At 50.2% G+C, this 17,240-nt stretch overlaps 3 protein-coding genes across 3 annotated transcripts; all 3 read right to left on the minus strand.

The window, feature by feature from the left end:
* Nucleotides 1-562: 562 nt before the first annotated feature.
* On the minus strand, nucleotides 563-6,598 carry F5147DRAFT_802200 (uncharacterized protein; the record flags this gene model as incomplete). The annotated part of the gene is made up of 7 exons (XM_041443293.1): nucleotides 5,241-6,598; nucleotides 4,858-5,191; nucleotides 4,202-4,808; nucleotides 3,652-4,148; nucleotides 3,391-3,602; nucleotides 2,071-3,335; nucleotides 563-2,013 (listed from the first exon to the last, which is right to left on the minus strand). Exons 1-7 carry the CDS (start codon nucleotides 6,560-6,562, stop codon nucleotides 563-565), a joined length of 5,688 nt encoding a protein of 1,895 aa, XP_041292431.1. The 5' UTR covers nucleotides 6,563-6,598.
* Nucleotides 6,599-6,658: 60 nt separating this feature from the next.
* Nucleotides 6,659-9,302, minus strand: F5147DRAFT_696746 (uncharacterized protein). The gene is made up of 7 exons (XM_041437468.1): nucleotides 9,058-9,302; nucleotides 8,829-9,010; nucleotides 8,668-8,703; nucleotides 8,016-8,433; nucleotides 7,837-7,957; nucleotides 7,128-7,788; nucleotides 6,659-7,077 (listed from the first exon to the last, which is right to left on the minus strand). The coding sequence occupies exons 2-6, from the start codon at nucleotides 8,972-8,974 to the stop codon at nucleotides 7,130-7,132; spliced, it is 1,380 nt and encodes a 459-aa protein (XP_041292432.1). The 5' UTR covers nucleotides 8,975-9,010; nucleotides 9,058-9,302; the 3' UTR covers nucleotides 6,659-7,077; nucleotides 7,128-7,129.
* Nucleotides 9,303-10,985: 1,683 nt separating this feature from the next.
* F5147DRAFT_753537 (P-loop containing nucleoside triphosphate hydrolase protein) lies at nucleotides 10,986-14,382 on the minus strand (the record flags this gene model as incomplete). Its single annotated transcript, XM_041440255.1, has 10 exons — nucleotides 10,986-11,491; nucleotides 11,541-11,845; nucleotides 11,904-12,021; nucleotides 12,070-12,192; nucleotides 12,247-12,648; nucleotides 12,701-12,754; nucleotides 12,808-13,384; nucleotides 13,434-13,640; nucleotides 13,691-13,848; nucleotides 14,311-14,382. 10 exons carry the CDS (start codon nucleotides 14,380-14,382, stop codon nucleotides 10,988-10,990), a joined length of 2,520 nt encoding a protein of 839 aa, XP_041292433.1.
* Nucleotides 14,383-17,240: the final 2,858 nt, after the last annotated feature.

The raw sequence follows: 17,240 nt of genomic DNA on the forward strand, positions 1-17,240 counted from the left end.
ATTTGCTCGAGGTATCTCCTTATCACTAGATATGAGCCTGTTCACCCGAGCATTTTCAACCCCGATCCTTTCTTACAAGCTCCCTATAAGCGCTCCCTCCGCGTGCTCTGATCACCAGAGATTGTTCCACGAGGGGATACTCACAGGAGGGTTCAAATGAAATCAAGATCGTGTTTCGACCTTCCTGTGATTCTGGTGAAACGAATATATATACACGGGTGGTGTATTTCCAGTATGCAGCCTAGGCCAGGGAGCTGGTCCTCCTGATATCATAATGCGGTCGGCGGTATAATGATCCGGCAATTTAGTTCTCCGTAACGGAGATCTTCAAGATTCAATCTAGAAGAACCACCCTTACGCGAAATTGTCGACGCCGCCGGACGCCGAATACAAGAGAACACACCGTGACGACTCTTACCGGCACCGCTGACGAGTCTCATCCAATTCTTATCTAATTGGGATTAATGTATTAGTACTGTATGATCATCTCAGCGTCTGCTGTATCTTCTTCGTCGTCAACGTTGCATCAACAAGTCACCCACGGAATCAGTCGTGGCATGCCTTACGAATGTCTCTGCCATGCATCAATAACCCTCTCCAAAGACGGACCCGACCACCCCGATCCAAACACCGTATTCATCTTAGTCCCCGTTCCTCTTAGAACTTCTTTTATGCCCTCATCCAGCGCCCGCAGATCGACGTTCCCAGGAGCAGCACATTGTGCATGAGCATCCTGTGCAAGTTGCTTGAGGATCACTAGCAGCGATGCGGACGGAACACCATGGCGCAGCAGATACCAAGCCAACCAACGCGATACCTCAGGGGCATCTTCCGACTCCACTATAAGTTCCCCACGAGCATATCTCCCAAGGACCGTATTAAGGGCTGTGGAGCTTTGGACTTCTGTAAGGCGCTCATCCAACGCCTGTAATGCGCCGGAAACTGTGTTTTCGCGAATAAGAGAGGGCCGAATATTATTCTCTGATTTCCCACTAAATCGCCGATCGTAGACTTTGCTGTAAAAGTCGACGGCAAAACGAAGGTCTTGCAGTCGGAGATGGAAGTAGCTGTTCGACGATGATTGAGTGCGATACTGATAAAGCATGAGATGGGACTGCAGTGTTTCCATCTTATCCTGAAGAATGCTATCAAGCAGGACAGCGTGACAGTAATTGTGGAAGACTCTTTCATCGACTGTCTTACCGTCCTCGCGTGAGAAATGATCTGCGAAAGCAAGAAATAGGATGTCGTTGGAGAAGGATGAGATGAAATGAGTAAGGTCGCTTGCGGGGTGTACCTTCGTGTCGGTCAACTGCGGGAAGTCTAAAGTTGCAGCATCTCCAGCCGATGAACCAGATCGAACGAACAGACTTCTACTTCCCCTAGGGTCCTCCGTATAGCTCAAGAAAGCCGTGCGTCGCTTCACGTACAACGTCTGGTGCTTTAACAGGCTTCTCCTATGCTGTGGTACGTGTTCGAGATCCACAAAGAAAGGCCAATAGCGGGGCGTATCGATTCTAATGGACAATATCTTGTTGAAATCCGGTATCAACGTGGGCGATATCAACTGCGTTGCACCCTTTTCAGCCCCTTCTTTCGTAGTGATTTTGACTGGGAGATAGACTGCTTCTCTGGTATTAACATCTCGTGCCATAAGACATCTAGGCTCGACTGCAAGAACCCAGAAGTGGCGAAGAGCCTGGAGATAGCTCTTGTTGTCCGATGATACATGATGGAAACGGGGGAAAAAGGCAACGACCATACAAGCAATCGCGGCATTCGAAGTCCCGAGGGTATACCGACCGGCCCCGAGGAATAACAAGCCAAGCGAAAGGTGAGTTGCAACATGGACACCATATCGAAACGCTTGGTGATACATGCCGTATGCATATCTCAGACGTCGCAAGCATGTGATTTCCCCTGTACCCGCCATGACCATACAAAGAGCAATGGAAATGAGGTTCAAGCCTTCACGAACGGCAGAGCGTTTGATCTTGTGATCAAAGGTAGGACCTGGAAAGCATCAGACATTTAGTATGACGTCTTGTGAGTTCCACGAGGAAAATTTACCACTAGCTGCCACAAATCTACTAAACGTATCAAAATAATTCGAGAGCATGATATATGCCTCATGACGTGCTGTCCCTGCATACTTCAAGCCAATAACAAAACAACAACCCGCAATGATGTTGTAATAGGCAAGCTCGATAGCATCGTCAGCCAGTTTTCCTCGTACGTGACCATGCATGGCCTTCACGATAGATTCGGGAACCTGAGCAAGTAACCACTGCGGCGTCGAGGCGATGTCGTTCCACATGATCAAGGATCTTGCAATAGTCCGCATGAGCAAAAAGCTAGGTTGTATGCGGTTCAGTTCCAAGACCGTGCTAGGAATCACCAGGATGTCAGCGACGTCTCGTCGCTCTGTCTTGAGATACATCAGCCCAAGTGCGATAGAAGCTGCTGGAGAGGTGATATTGACATCGAATGTGGACCGTGCTTGGGAATTCACAACTGACTTTCCTTCACCATGCACAAGGACGCGGAGGCGGTCGAGCGATGAGAGATCTGCAGGAACGGAGGAGCCTTGACCCAGCATTATCATGCCAAAGGCCAAGGCAGCACAATAAGTATAAGCTTCCCGGTGTTCATTGCTGAGGTCCGGTTGCACGAGGTCTTTTCGGCTGATCTGGTGAAGACACACTTCTGCCATGCGCCTGTTTTTGGTACCGAGGTACAGAATTCCGACTCCCGCCAAACCGGCGGCTTGGGTCATGAGGGATACGTTCAGGTCAACGTTTTGCGTAGGAAGCAAGGCTGGGGTATGAACGGCAAGTAACTTTGTCACATGGCGATTGGCTGTCCCAGCGTTCGCGGCTGATAAACCAAGCAAGACGCCAATGGAGGTCAAGTCATGCTTTGGGGTTAGATAGGCAAAGGTATGCCATGTGAGCATTTCCTTGAGGTGCCCCGTAAGTCCAAGGCCAAACAAGAAACCGGCATGTTCTGGGGTGAGCTCAGAAGGCTTGTTGAAGGCGATCCACGAACTCTCTACACCACGAGCTTCCGGAGAGATGCGTAGTCCTGCTGCGACGCCATTATGGAACTCGCCCCAGTTGAGGCAATCGACAGGTATCTTTCCAAGCTCGGGTGCAGAAGTGACATTTGATGGTTGTATCTTAACCGCATACTCCATCTTGGGAGTGACATAGGCCTCTTTCGTGACCGTCAACACAGAACCAAAGGTGAACATAGCACGACCATAGGGTAGTGCCAGCGTTCGCTCTGCGATACGAACTACTTGATGCTGTTGCTCCTTCGCCTGATCATGTTCGCTATTCAAGAGTTGTTAGCAAAGCCTCGACTTGGACTATCAATCATCCTGCTCACTTCAATTCCGGACGCTCAACAAGCCGAACTGGTGGAATCGCTGACGAACAAAGCATACGAGCCACCTCTTCCAATCTACGATCTTGGCCAAACCGGATCTTAGTGAATCCCTTGAGATCGAGCTCTACTCCAGAAACCGCATCGATCTCTCCGATGCTCGCAGACTTGGCCTGTTCAGCCAAACTACCGATCGTCATCCGTCGGTGGGTATTCTAGACTCAGATCAGTCGCTGCAATACACCCTGAATCGTATGTCCCTACCATATAAGTCTCGGGAGACTGAGCAATACCCTTCTGAGAAAGCTCTGGCTGCATTCCAGCAACGCTGAAAGCCAAATCACGCCGGCCAATGAGTTCATAATGCTCCTTGCGCCAGTGAGAAGGAGGCGACAGCTGGCACGTTCTAACCGCTTCTCTCAGAGGCGCTGCGATACCAAACGGAAGACTATTAAGAAACGCAGAGCCCTTGTCCGCTGTCCCAAGCATGTCGACGAGATTCTCGACAGTCTGTTCTGCCCGCTTTTGTGTAGATAACACCGTCTTGTCAGCAAGGCACATATAGGCTGCTGTGAGACGCTGCAAAGACACGAGCGGTTCGGTATCTCCAAAAGCAAACGATGGATCAATAGAAAAAGATCTGGCCAGTCGGGAGGTTCCATACGCAGGAAATTGCCAGTCAGGATTACTTATGCTTCCATAAAGAATCGCCGACATATCTGGTGGCCAGACTGGTATGCGGTCGTCGAGCATGTCCACACCTAACACAAGAAGATTGAGAGAACATTTCGGAAAAAGAAACTTATGAACTGACGCGTCGTGGTCGGGGCAGGCCATCCTGGCATGATATTAGGACAGAGGCGCTTCCAGTAATCCGCCCATTCTGGTCGAACGATGTGTGCAATTTGACATATCAGAGGAATGAGTAACATGAGGGATTCATATCGAAAAACCACCAAGCGGAGGTCCTCCGCCAACATGTGCAACGCATAGAGCACAGGCGCGAGGAGAGGGTTGACGTTCAGAGTGAAAAGGAAGTAATGTTGCGTGGTCGGAGGTATAGGAAGCTTCAAGCGTTTGAGAGCCGGATCGTCGTTGAAAGAACGATTAGAAGTGGACAAGGCTGAGAATCGTTCCCATACAGAAGAACTTGTGGGCTCGTCGTTTTTGAAAGGATATACGAGCTTGAGCTCAAGAAGCGCAAAAAGCGCGAGCGTGAATTCCTGAAACTCGAGCCCAGGCGATGTCCGGAAATAACGCTGTGACCATGACTCGAGAAAGTTTCGTTGCAGGTCAAAAGCTTGAGCCTTTGGTAGCACAAGTGCCAGAACCTGTATGGCCTGGGTCACCAGTGGATCGCGTGGGGTCATGTCCAGTCGCGCATAATAGACCTTTCCATCACTCATCTCCATATATACCGACTGAGACGCAAACATGCTTCAATGCTACAACATGATCAAGTGAGACGACCTCAAATGAATCGTTGCTGTCGCCGTTCCAGGGTTGCGCGAGCCTCAGTCGTATACGAAGCTCTTGCAATCCATGAGTATACAACGATAACGAACCATCCTTCTTCACCGCAAGAAGGTCCCAAATGTCACCACGCGTCGCACGTATCGACACGATCGCAACGGCTTCCAGATTGCCGAGCCTCTCGACCACAAACGATTTCTTGCCTTCCTCAATGGCAATCATAAAGACGATCACCTGAGCCTCAGGCAGGCAGACTGCAAGAAGCGATTGATGAACCTTGCCATCAAAGCGTTGATCAAATAACGCAACAGAGATATCACGCGTCGACAATCTACAACAACATGAGTTCGTGTTTAGGTGATGTATCAATAACCTCCTACTGTCTCCCTCCCAAATGATGAGTGGTCAACTGCTGGGCCCAGTAAGACGCCTTCATCCTTCCATGTTCAACAGGAGTGATCAACTCTTCCGCGTCTTTCTGTCCTCCAAGCGCCATCCTGTCCATCGTCAAACTGAGATCTAGGCGAGTGATAGAGTCCCGTTTTCTTCCCGGTATCGGTGGCTGAGCAGTGATACTACTTGCCGTTGAAGACGCAAGTCCTGATATAGGGGGAAACGGCGGAGGAAAATCGCCATCAAACTCCAAGTCCTGAGGTACACGCCGATCAAGTTCCAAAAGATCGCTAACGCTCGATTGTCGCCTATTCCCAGGAGCAGACACACTCTTTCGCGAAGTGCTATGACGTCTGGTCCGGGTAAGAGGCACAGGAGCATCTCTGGGCTTCAAGTAGGCATATCTCCATATAGACAGACCCCCTTTGTCTGCATCAAAGGTAACCAAAAACTCGCCAGTCGAATTAGGAACACCAGGAGAAACCCAGACAACCTCGTCGCTAGCAGAAACGGCAACAAGCGGCTTGGAACAATTCTCTTCCTCATCTACTAACGCAACAGGCTCGTCACCAAACCCTCCCAAAATCCCACTCGTGATTCCTACAGCTTCAGGCTCCGAAAAAGCGCTCGTGATGGTGAATATGGTGGGTAACAAATCATCTCCGGTCGCACGAGCCTCGTCCACTTCGGACGGATGAAGGATCCGCTGGATAAGAACCCCATGAGGACGAAGCGGCCACGCTTTATGAACAAGAAACGGAAGCGAAAACGTATAATCCATCCCATTGCGCAAAAAAACCTTGCCGATGCTCCGCAGGAAAATAAACACGCCCGATATCTCCTCCTCTGCATCCTCGACCGTTTTCGTTTCATCTCGGAGCGATGCGAATGGCCCGAAGATGTTTGTCGTTCCGGGCGGTTCGTCCGATCGCGTGTAGTGCGCGCAACCGTGTGCATGCCGGTGAGAGGATCCTGTCGGCTGCAGGAGTTTTCCGATGCAGGCGTGTTGGATCATTTGGTTTTCTTGGCTGAGGTCCCATTTTCTCTTGATGACGCCTCCTTGGCTTAGGACTACGCAATAGTCGTTCCAGGAAAGTTCTTGGTCTGTCCAGGATTCTGATCCACCTGCGAAGAGAGGGCTAAAAGTTGTGTTTACAGTGTTAGTACCGGAACTTCGGATGGCAGCACGTATGGAACGAAGGAGGTCAGATTCTTCAGATTCTTCGGATGCATCTGCTGCTGGGGATGTGAGGAAAGTGGTGGCGGCGGAAGGTTGGTATTGTTGGGCTTGTATTACAATACCAGACATAATATGCGGTGTACAGCATAGATAGCAAAAGCAAATAGGCAAGCGCGTTATTTGTGTTTGGTGTCCGTTGTTGTGCAATACCTTCTGATGCTAACACACACAAATACAACTCCTATAACTGGTGAACACGTCGATACTAGTACTATTGCAAACTTTTACGAACACAATTAGACTATGCAGTAGTACATAAGGGAGGCGTAAGAACTCCAAGATAAAATAAATGACCAAGATAAACAATATGCAGAATATGCTGGTGCGATTGCGAGATCCAACTTGAAAGTGCAAAGATGAAGCAGAAAAATGCGCGAGGACGTCTTGCGTCAAAGCAAGCAGTCCATCATATGAGCCAGCACTAGGGAAAGAACAAATAAAAATACCAGAAAAATCACTCTAACCGTATTCTCCATACAACACCCAGGACGCTGTCCGCATGTCCATCCATGGAGACCTGTAGTGTCCGCACATGGCCTTGCTTGTCGGTATCCTTCCCTATGATTAATGTATATACACGGTGACTAAAGGCAACGGTGAGCACAATCATCAAATTGAATCCAGGAGAGCTTACAATCAAGGCGAATTAGGTCGGCGACGCAACGCCTCATGGCTACTTTTCCTACTCCCTATCAAACCAATGTGAGGTAATGCAACGCCTGCGATACCCTTCGTTTCCTCGTCGTTTAGCTTCCAGATATTGCTAACAGGCAGGTTCGAAGAAGAGTCATTCATGACAATGCGATCCTTCCCAAATGATGAGCGTCCCGAAGAGAAACTATCGTCATAATCCTCTGGAGAGAGGTCAGTGGATGAGGTAGAACTCGGCGACAGAGTGGGGGATTGCACGATATCCTGCAGGAAAGAAGGAAGCAAAGGAGCGGGGATATTGGAGGGAAGATGGTCTTCGAGATCACCAAGGCTTGGGAACGAAGACGGCGAGGTACGACGGGGAGCAGACGTTTCATAGATGAACTGGGGGTCTGAATATTGAGTGCCCACGTCAAAATTGGAATGCGATCGGGATCGGTAGGGTACTTGATTCTGAGGAACGTTGTCCATGAACATACGACGGCGCTGCGGGGGTGTCATGGAATGAGACCGGGGAACCTGAGATGGAAGGGACGGGGGGCCACTCGCAAGCGGAAGCTGGTTCTGCGCAAGGAGCGACGTAAGTAAGTTGATGCGCTCCGCTTGCACAGCAGCGGAGATAGAATCGCCGTTTCCTTCAGCATCTGCGAAAAGTTGGTAAAAATTTAATATCGAAGTTGATGTGCACCTACAGGGGAAGCAAGTCTGGCAAACTTTACGGCGTCTCCAATTGAGATAATTGCACTTCTGACAGATCCAATCACCAGGCTGATGTTCAATAGGCCCACGATTACCAGTGTTCAGGATCGGGGGCTGCTAGGGGGCAATACTTGTCAGCCTGGGAAGGAAAGACACCAAACGTAATGCTTACTGGAACGATCATCAAACTGCTTGGTCGAATCTGACCCTGTTCTGGGAATGATTCGTTATCCGGCCAATACATGACACACGGCGACAACGGGTCCGATGAGACGTTTTGTACCTTTCCTCCCACCGCAAAAGAACGACCGGATGGAGTGAGGAGAGGGTGGGCAGGCGAGGGAGGCTTTGCACTCATCATGCTGGGCTGGACAGGCGGACGTACGTGCTGAGCAACGCTAGGGTAAAGAGGAGAGGGAACCGATGGAGAAAGACTGCTTTGCGGCATGGGCGTGTGTCCGGATGAATTGACGAAGCGGGGTGATACTGGGAGACGTGATGGGGGTGGCCCACAAGACCCTTGTCGCTGCATCGTTGAGGGTTGGTTCTCAGAACGTGGACATCCACAACCTCTGCAAGCTAGGTTACGTCTGTGTAGAATCATACAAGGAAAGGAGTCAGTCAGCACCATCCTTGCATGAGAGATAGGAAGGCAGAAGGGATATCGAAATAAGAGCGGTTCAAAGTAGGTAATGATGACGCGTATGACGATCGAAGCAGTTCGTGACGTGTTCCCCTGGCTTCGCCGTCGGGATTCTCCAACTCAATGGAAGTAAAAAAAAATACACAGAAATGCGGTGACCGTGTCAAAGAACGAAACTCACCCAAAGTTGTGCGCCGCGCAGTTGGGTGAATTGCATCTGTCGGAGAACCAGTCAGCACCGACTCAATCGATTTGAAATAAAGTTGCCCCTAAAAAGCCTGGGCAACTCCACGACACGATCACCAACAAAAGCGGTGTTTGCAAATTGGGAACAGTGCTCACATCCAGTCACCCAATCTGAATGTGGTTCGCGGGTTGGGCGGATTGCTAGAGATGACAAAGTCATCGTTCGGTGCGCCGATCGTCTGGGCGAATGCAGGCGTTCCAAATTGCGCGCGCTTGTGGAGGTCAGGCGTTGACAAGGACATGCGGAGACCAGCAGGATATGAAATCGCAGAAGAATTCTGGCTTCGGGATGAGCCGCTGCCAAGATACTGATTGATGATCATACCTTGAAGAGGGAATCAACTCTGCACAGCCTATCAAAAGGCTCCAAATCGGTCTGAAGAGCAGGGGAGATGGTAACGGAGGGGTGAGAGAGGGAGAGCGTTGTACAGGCCTAAGAAATGACAAGTTGAGCATATTTAACTTACGTCGGATAAATAGTGAAAGTGGATGAACAAAAAAATAAGCCAGCAAAGTGGCATATATGGCTTATTTTGCGGGTGCCTGATTGGTAGCAATGCAACGGTATCCTTTGCACCCGCTCTCACGTGGAGGACACGTTGGCAATGAGCGAAAAAAGGAAATGATGCGCCTCCGATCGCCCGATTGAGGGAATAATGCCATATAAAGAATTCGAAGCCACTTACGTCTTCGTGTGACTGAAATATCGCCCAAATGTCGTTTGGCTCAATGTACTCGTTTGCTGCCCACATGGAGACAGGCGGTTTGACAAAACCACGGCGATCTCGTCCCTGTTCAGACGATTATTCAACACGTATTTCGACGTTCTATCGGTGTTGTGCTTACCTCTATGAAGAAGGACACGAATGACGGCAATGGCCAGCGGTGATCTTTCTGGAGCTTCAAACGGTTCATTAGACATCGGAACGCGCGGAGAACGAAGAGACTTACGAGGAGGACACGCGATCGAGTATTTCTGAAGTGCTCGAATAATGAGCGAGTGACAGGAAACTCGCAGGATGGACCGTCACTGCTTCGTGAGGATGTTGGAGACAAATTCAATTGAGAGTCGTTATAGGAGCGGTGATACGGAGGAATAGGGATGTCGAGGTCATTTGACAATACAGGGATAAACGGAGCGCCCAGGCAAGCAGGGGGTGAAGACGGCTGAGAATTAGCCGATGGAGGAATACAACGGGACTCGAGAGGATAGGACGACTTGCGAAATTGACGCAACATGTTCTCGAAGGAAAGAGGATGGGAGGGGGAGATGAGTGAAGTAGTGGTGGTATTTGAAGGAGACACCGCCAGCGGAGAAGGCATTTTTGTTGGTTGCCAGGTAAGACGGGTAGACTGAACGATTTGCAGATTAAAGTGATTGAAGATGGTTGAAATGCTTCTTGAGAACGAAAGAGGTAACAAGAAATAGAAAATGGGAAGTCGCTTTTGAAGTGAAGAGGTGATACATTTCGTCACTTTGACAGTTCACACCGTTAAATTAGAGTGCGATATGTCGCCTCACATCCCACGTGGCCGACGGTTACTTCCGCTCCATTCCGGCCCTTCCTACGTAATCTGTCTTCAACATCGAATTTCAGCTTCCCTTCCAATTGATCATCAATTTATCCAACCTTGAACATTCCTCGGCCTACCTAGTACTTACTTACACTAACAACTCGTATTACACGGCACCGCCCCGGTTCAACTGATTCCCCGTCTCAAACACCATCGAAGTACTTTGGCCCTGAAAAAAACAGAAGTCGCGAATCAGGGTTGCGACTCGTTGTGAACACTTGACTTGGTCACACACTGTGTTGTGATCCATCACCGTCGAAGAGACGTCCAGCGCTGACCCACGTATGTCACACAAGTTGGTTAAATTTTCATTGACGCCTTGCGCTCACCACAGTGCTTCCAGCGATGGCACCGGCCCCGTTTCGGACTACTGTATATGAATCGCGGCCTCTTGTATGTTCACGGCACGAACTCCCGTAGTCTTGGTGCACTCAACTGTACCGCTTTTGTCAGGGTCGCATCCTGTCCGGCTTAATACAAAACTCTCCCGAATTGTCCCATGGGTACAACGTAAATGAGCGCAGAAAAGTGTCAATCAATGATCGGGAACATAGCCTCGAAAGGTTCTAACTTCTACTAGTCTTCGAAAACTTACGTGCTTCTGATTGTGGCACGAAAAGAGGGGGCGGTGCGACATAATAGCGTTAACAATATTAATATACCACTGGATGCGAAAACACTCAGTTCGACCTTGCCCTAGGTGCCCTGTCCCCGTACAGCATCCCCCTTAGCCTATCTCCGCAAAGGGTCACCACCATCTTTTCATCCACGACATACTTCGCGTATCTCCTCCAAGCTTCAGCACCTTTACCAACCCTTGCAGGACTCTCACCCGTCCGCTCCTTCGCCATCTTCCCAGCCTTCAGAGTGCTGATACTCCCAACAACGAACAGCCCTCGCTTCGCACGCGTCAACCCAACATTTAATCGTCGTCTGTCAGCAAGGAACCCAATGTACCCCGACGCGTTATTTCGCACGGTCGAGAATATAATAACGTCCTTCTCTCGTCCTTCGAACCCGTCCACCGTCTTCACTTCGATACTGCTAAGCTGCATCATTCGATGATCGCCAAGAGTGGACGCGAAGCGTTTGCGATACTTAGCGTCGGTGTTTAGCAGGCGATTCAAAAGTGAAATCTGGGCAGCATATGGCGCAATGACACCAATGTTCGCGCCTAGTAAGTTCTTCGAAAGAATGTCAGTCAGACATAAGAGGCAACCAGGCAGCGCTCACCTCGTTTTGCAAGAGTAAGTCTTCGACGATGCTACAAACAATGTGAGCTTCATTCCAGTTTACCGTACTTCGGTCCTTGGAAGTTTCCGCACCGCCGTGATCGATAAATACGACAGAGGGACGGTGACCAGTGAGAACATCCTGCTCGAGGTGACTTGACAGCGGCGGTAGTAGCATGGGGTGTATGTTACCAGCAGCGTCCACCGTGCCGTCTTGCAATGCAAAATCATAGAATTCTAAAGAGGGAAATCTAGAAATGGAAGGATGCATCCTGTACTGCACGTCAAGCATAATTGATGGAACAACTGATATTTGATATTTCTGATAAGAGATCTCCCGATGGATGCAGTCAGAATCACACACCTCCTTCTTCAGTCAGTCTCTCAAATAGACTGATCCCGAGGCCGTTGAGTTGCGCCTCACGACTGGCGATGACAGGAGGTAATTGTTTGTGATCTCCGATCAGGGCAACATGCCGAGACTGCTAACGGTCAGAACGAAAACGCGGGAAAGAGCTCAATCGGCTCACTCCTCGCATCAACGGAATGAGTGATGCTGGTTCTGTCGACATCGAAGCCTCGTCCAAAAACACAACCGGAAAGTCAAGAATATTAAGCGCGGCACTGGCAGATGTGATGCATGTTGTGCAAATCTGCCAAAGAGTCATCAGTCCGAGGCAAAGTGGCGCAGATAGTGGATCACTCACTACGTCAGCCGCAGCCGTGATATCATTGAGCATTTCCTGATGAAGCGCATACAGTTTCGCTCTCAGCGCCAAAAGTTGCCTTTCCAATACGGTAAACGCTGTCCGCATCCTGCCGAGTTTTTCACTGCTCGATTTTTCAGCCGCAACGATCTTGTCCTCCAATGCGCCTAACTTTCTTTCGACGTTTTCCTGGTCTTTCAGAAGTTGCTCGACTTTAACCCTGAGAGGATGCGCCTCCAGCTTCGCATCTAAGGTATATTCGTGTAGAGACGATTTGATTTTAGCACCGAACCCGACACGGAGGGGTTTCACATCAGCCGCTGCAAAACCCTCCACGAGATTATCGACCGCAACATTGGTGTAAGTACAGACGAGAACAGGATGATGCACTTCGAAATGGACCTTAATAACATATCAGAAGACAAAAATCAAATCGAAGCCGAGAATATCGAACCTTGAGTAATTTCACGGCTTCAATGATGGTTTTCGTTTTGCCTGTACCAGGCGGCTGAAATGGATGTCACTTGGCTTTCAATGTTACTTTGACAAGATGAAACGTACTCCTTGCACAAGACTGATCCGTTCGCCGATCATCATGGCGATAGCTCTGATCTGCGTGGCATTCAGGCCCTCGAGGACCGGATCACCATCAATTACAATTGGATTGATCCGTGAATATCGCCTTGCCCAGCTTTGAATATGCATGTCTTCTTTGAACGCGCCTCCGTGCTCTCGCACCTCGCGACTGTCATGCTCAAGTCTCCCTCGAGGCACGTACCTGACCTCATCTGGACGTTGCAACGGTGCATGTAGTGATGGTCTATCCGGTGAAAATGAACGTAACAGGACGTCTCGCAAATGTGTCCCATGAAGAACAAACTGATTGTTTGGAGGGGAAATTAAATGGGTTGGGTCTTCTAGTGCTTCCGGGTCTTGACTGAATCGAGAAATGGCTTCTCGCATACGAATAAACACGATGTTGGACCGCCCAACGTCCAAGCGCCAGCAACCATCCTCAACCTCGAACTTCTCCTCAAATGCTATGCGCAGCTGCGATGCAGTCTTGCTAATGATACTTCCTCGGAGTGGTGGCTCTTGAAGAGGATCGAACCTCGAAACAAGGACTTGGGTACCGTTCCTGAACACAGTAAGCGCGTCATAAGATTCGAATCGGGACGAAAACTCACTCAAACCTATGTTCTGGCAAGTCTATTCCAGGACCAAGAGAGAATGAAGCTACAGGGCGTCCAAACTTTGGTGCGCCCATCCAAAAAGCAGAAAGACCCGTTATAGTATATCCTTCTTCTTGTAAACGAAATAACGACCAAGTAGACAGCCGCTCCCTCAGTACTGCCTCATCCTCGGTTTGTTCAAGCTCTAGTAGAGACAAAAAACTGCAAACGACTAATTTAATACAAATGCAAAATTCGAAAGAGTGACGAACTGTTTATTATATGCTTGAATCTCCTCGAAAAACGGCTCTCCCTGCTGCACCTGGATGTGGGGAGGACTTACACGTCTGATGTATCTCCTGTGCCGCTGACCGTCGGGTAGTTGTGTACGGTTGGTGCGTGAAGTGGCTCTTAGCCGCCAGTCAGAGCGCTGAGAAGGTGGAAGAGGGGCGTGATTTTCGGAGTAGTAATCTTCTATCGGGATTTTCAATTCCTTCGGTTTCTGAAGCAACGTCTGCGCTGAACCCCGGGAGGAACACGAAACCGAAAACTGCGCGACGCCTAGGAGTTCGTGATCATGCCTCTGAAGATGTTTTTCAAGATTATTGAAATAGTTCCGAATACCAAGGAAAGTCAGATTCCTCGCGGAGCGAGAAACCCTGTGGTCGTTCAAGGATGTCTTGGTGGATGTCGCGATACGTGTATTATTCGGAATGATGCTTCCACACAAAGCCTCCGATAGCGACTTTTTCGAGCACAAGAGGGTAGCCAGCGCGTATGGTCAAAGTTTGAACACCGACGCTCGGAATTCGAAGAACGTCCTCGATTTGAATGTCGTTCAAGTTGCAAAATGGATGAAAATTAAGTGGGTTTCTACCCCGAAGCGAGGTACCAGTACTATGTGGGTAGAAGAGTCAGGTGAAATTGACGCGATCCTGCCGCGGTCGCGCCTGTGACCCGGCATATGTGACGCTGTGACAAACCTGTGTTGACCGCGTCAAGCCTCGACCTCACCTTGTCAAGTTCGATCTATGGCCTCTATACTCTGTACTACCATGTCAAGTCTCGCTTAGGCTGATTGGACGCTAGTCAACATCATGTGTATCTTGACATTCTTAATAATGGATTCTTGGAAGAGATTGTAGCGAGAGTGAACTTGAAGTGAGGAAAACATTGCTTGCTCTGTCCAATAGGTCTCCGAGTCTAACTCATGTGATTGACAGCGCGGCCCCTTATTCAGCGATATTTGATGCATCATTGAACTCGGTCGAAAATCGAACCGATTTTCAGAAAGCAGATATATTTTCAAGCAAGTACTAGTACAAGTATCGAAGAATTCTCGCATCACTGAAGAAAGTGTTAATACTCTGTAAGTTCGCGTACTCTTGCAGAAGTACCAAGTAAACTGAACGTATACACTTAAGTAACATGACAGTATAAAATTGAAAACTTCAAGCGGGTTGTTGAGATGATCCTGAGATTTGGAGGTGATGTTGCTACATACGCGGGTCAGGTTGTGAGTCTAAGCAACCGTCAGAAGACTCGGAACACACGCACCCTTGCAATTTTCTCGCCTTCTGATAAGATAGTGAGGCAAGACCGTAGACCCTTCAAACACCATTGCCTCGTGAGCCAGGAGAGAAGATTACGACCCCAGAAAGACTGGAATATATGGGAGAGGCTCTCGTCCCATGGATTCGGAGCTCGTGAGAGATGAACAACCCAGTTTTGACATGCGTAATTGAGAAAGTCAGGAGCAGATTGACTTTCTTCGCGCGCTTTATATGCGAAACTCGAAAAGACCTTCATGGCATCAATGATCTCTATGCCTGATGGAGGTGACCATGCAATGATACTTGAGGGAAATGATCCTGATGCCTCAATGCTAGGAATGCTGGAAACATCAAGAAATCCGGTAAGCTCTTGAACTGCTGGACAACTTGAAAGGCCAGGTGCAAACGCATGTCTGGGGCAATTATGTACTCTCTGAGTGCCTCCAAAGTTCTCGAGAATTCTTCCACGGTCACCCAGATTGTGTTCAGCTGCCATGCTTGACCATGTGGCGTTTGCAGCCAATCTCGCCCTCCCCGGCTCTGCAGCCAATCTCGCCCAGCCTCTGTCTGCAGCCACTTTCGCCCGCCATCTGCCTGTAACCATTTTCGCCCGCCATCTATCTGCATCCAGTCTCGTCCACCCTCTGTCTGCAGCCAGTCTTCGCCACCCAGGATCTGCAGCCAATCTTGTCCGCACTGGGTCTGCAGCCAGTCTTGCCCACTGTGGGTCTGCAGCCAGTCTTCACCGCTCGGAGTCTGCAGCCAGCGTCGCCCGTGCAGAGTCAGAAACCAGGATCCCCCACCCCTAGTCTGCGGCCACTCTTGCCTGCTCAAGGTCTGCAGGCATTTTCGCGCAGAATGAGTTTGCAGCCAACCTCGCCCGGCCTGAGTCTGTAGCCAGTGGCATCCAGCCTGAGTCTGTAGCCAGTGGCGCCCGGTCTGGGTCTGCAGCCAGTCTTGTTCGTCTGGTGTCCGCAAATCTTTTACGCCATGGATCTGTAGCCACGATTCATCCCATTTCTGCACAAGGTCTGTGCTACTGAGAGATGGGAGCAAGGATAGCTGTGGGGGTGGGGGCGAGTATCGCGACGGCCACTGCCAGTCTTGCAGATTAATCCAAAACAGGTTCTGCCTGGTCTCAGTCTGCGACCATCTTTGACCCTCCTCAGCCTTTAGCCACACCTGCCCATCCCAAGTCTGTAACCAGCTTTGACCTCCTTTGGTCTGGAGCCACGCTCGCCCACCCTCAGTCCACAACCAGCCTTCACCCCCCTTAGTGCGTAGCCACACTCGCCCACCCTCTGTCCACAACCAGCTTTGACTTCCCTCTTCCCATAGCCACACTCGCCCGTGCCCAGTCTGCAACCAGCTTTGACCTCCTTCGGTCTGTAGCCACGCTCGTCCATCAGTTTGCAACCAGCCTTGACCTCCTTTGGTCTGTAACCACGCTCGCCCACCCTCAGTCTGCAACCAGCTTTGACCTCCCTCTTTGCATAGCCACACTCGCCCGTCCTCAGTCTGCAACCAGTTTTGACTTCCTTTGATCTGTAGCCACTGCTCGTCCCTCGGCGTGTAGCCACACTTGCTGACCCTCCATCCGCAACCAGGCTTCACCTCCCTCAGTGTGTAGCCATACTCGCCCACCCTCTGTCCGCAACCAGCTTTGACCTCCTTCTTTGCATAGCCACACTCGCCCGTGTTCAGTCTGCAACCAGCTTTGACCTCCTTCGATCTGTAGCCACGTTCGCCCACCCTCCGTCCGCAACCAGCTTTGACCTCCCTCTTTGCGTAGCCACTCTCGCCCGTACTTTGTTTGCAACCAGCTTTGACCTCCTTCGATCTGTAGCCACGCTCGCCCACCCTCCGTCCACAACCTGTCTTCAACTTCCTCTGTGCGTAGCCACACTCGCCCGTCCTCAGTCTGCAACCAGCTTTGACCTCCTTCGATCTGTAGCCACGCTCGCCCACCCTCAGTCTGCAACCAGCTTTGACCTCCCTCTTTGCATAGCCACACTCGCCCGTCCTCAGTCTGCAACCAGCCTTGACCTCCTTCGGTCTGTAGCCACAGTTGCCCACCGTCCGTCCACAACCAGTCTTGCCCGATGAGGGTCTGCAGCCAATCTTTCCCTAAGTGGGTCTGTAGCCAGTCCTTGCCCCCCTGAGTGAGCAACCAGTCCGTTTCCCCTCTCTCAGTGAACATCCAGGACTTCCCTTCTCGAGTTTGCAACCAGGCATTCCCATCCAGGGTCGCTAGCCAGTTTTGTAACTT

This window comes from Suillus discolor (assembly GCF_016758755.1).
Source record: "Suillus discolor strain FC423 chromosome Unknown F5147scaffold_30, whole genome shotgun sequence".
Taxonomy (NCBI): domain Eukaryota; kingdom Fungi; phylum Basidiomycota; class Agaricomycetes; order Boletales; family Suillaceae; genus Suillus; species Suillus discolor.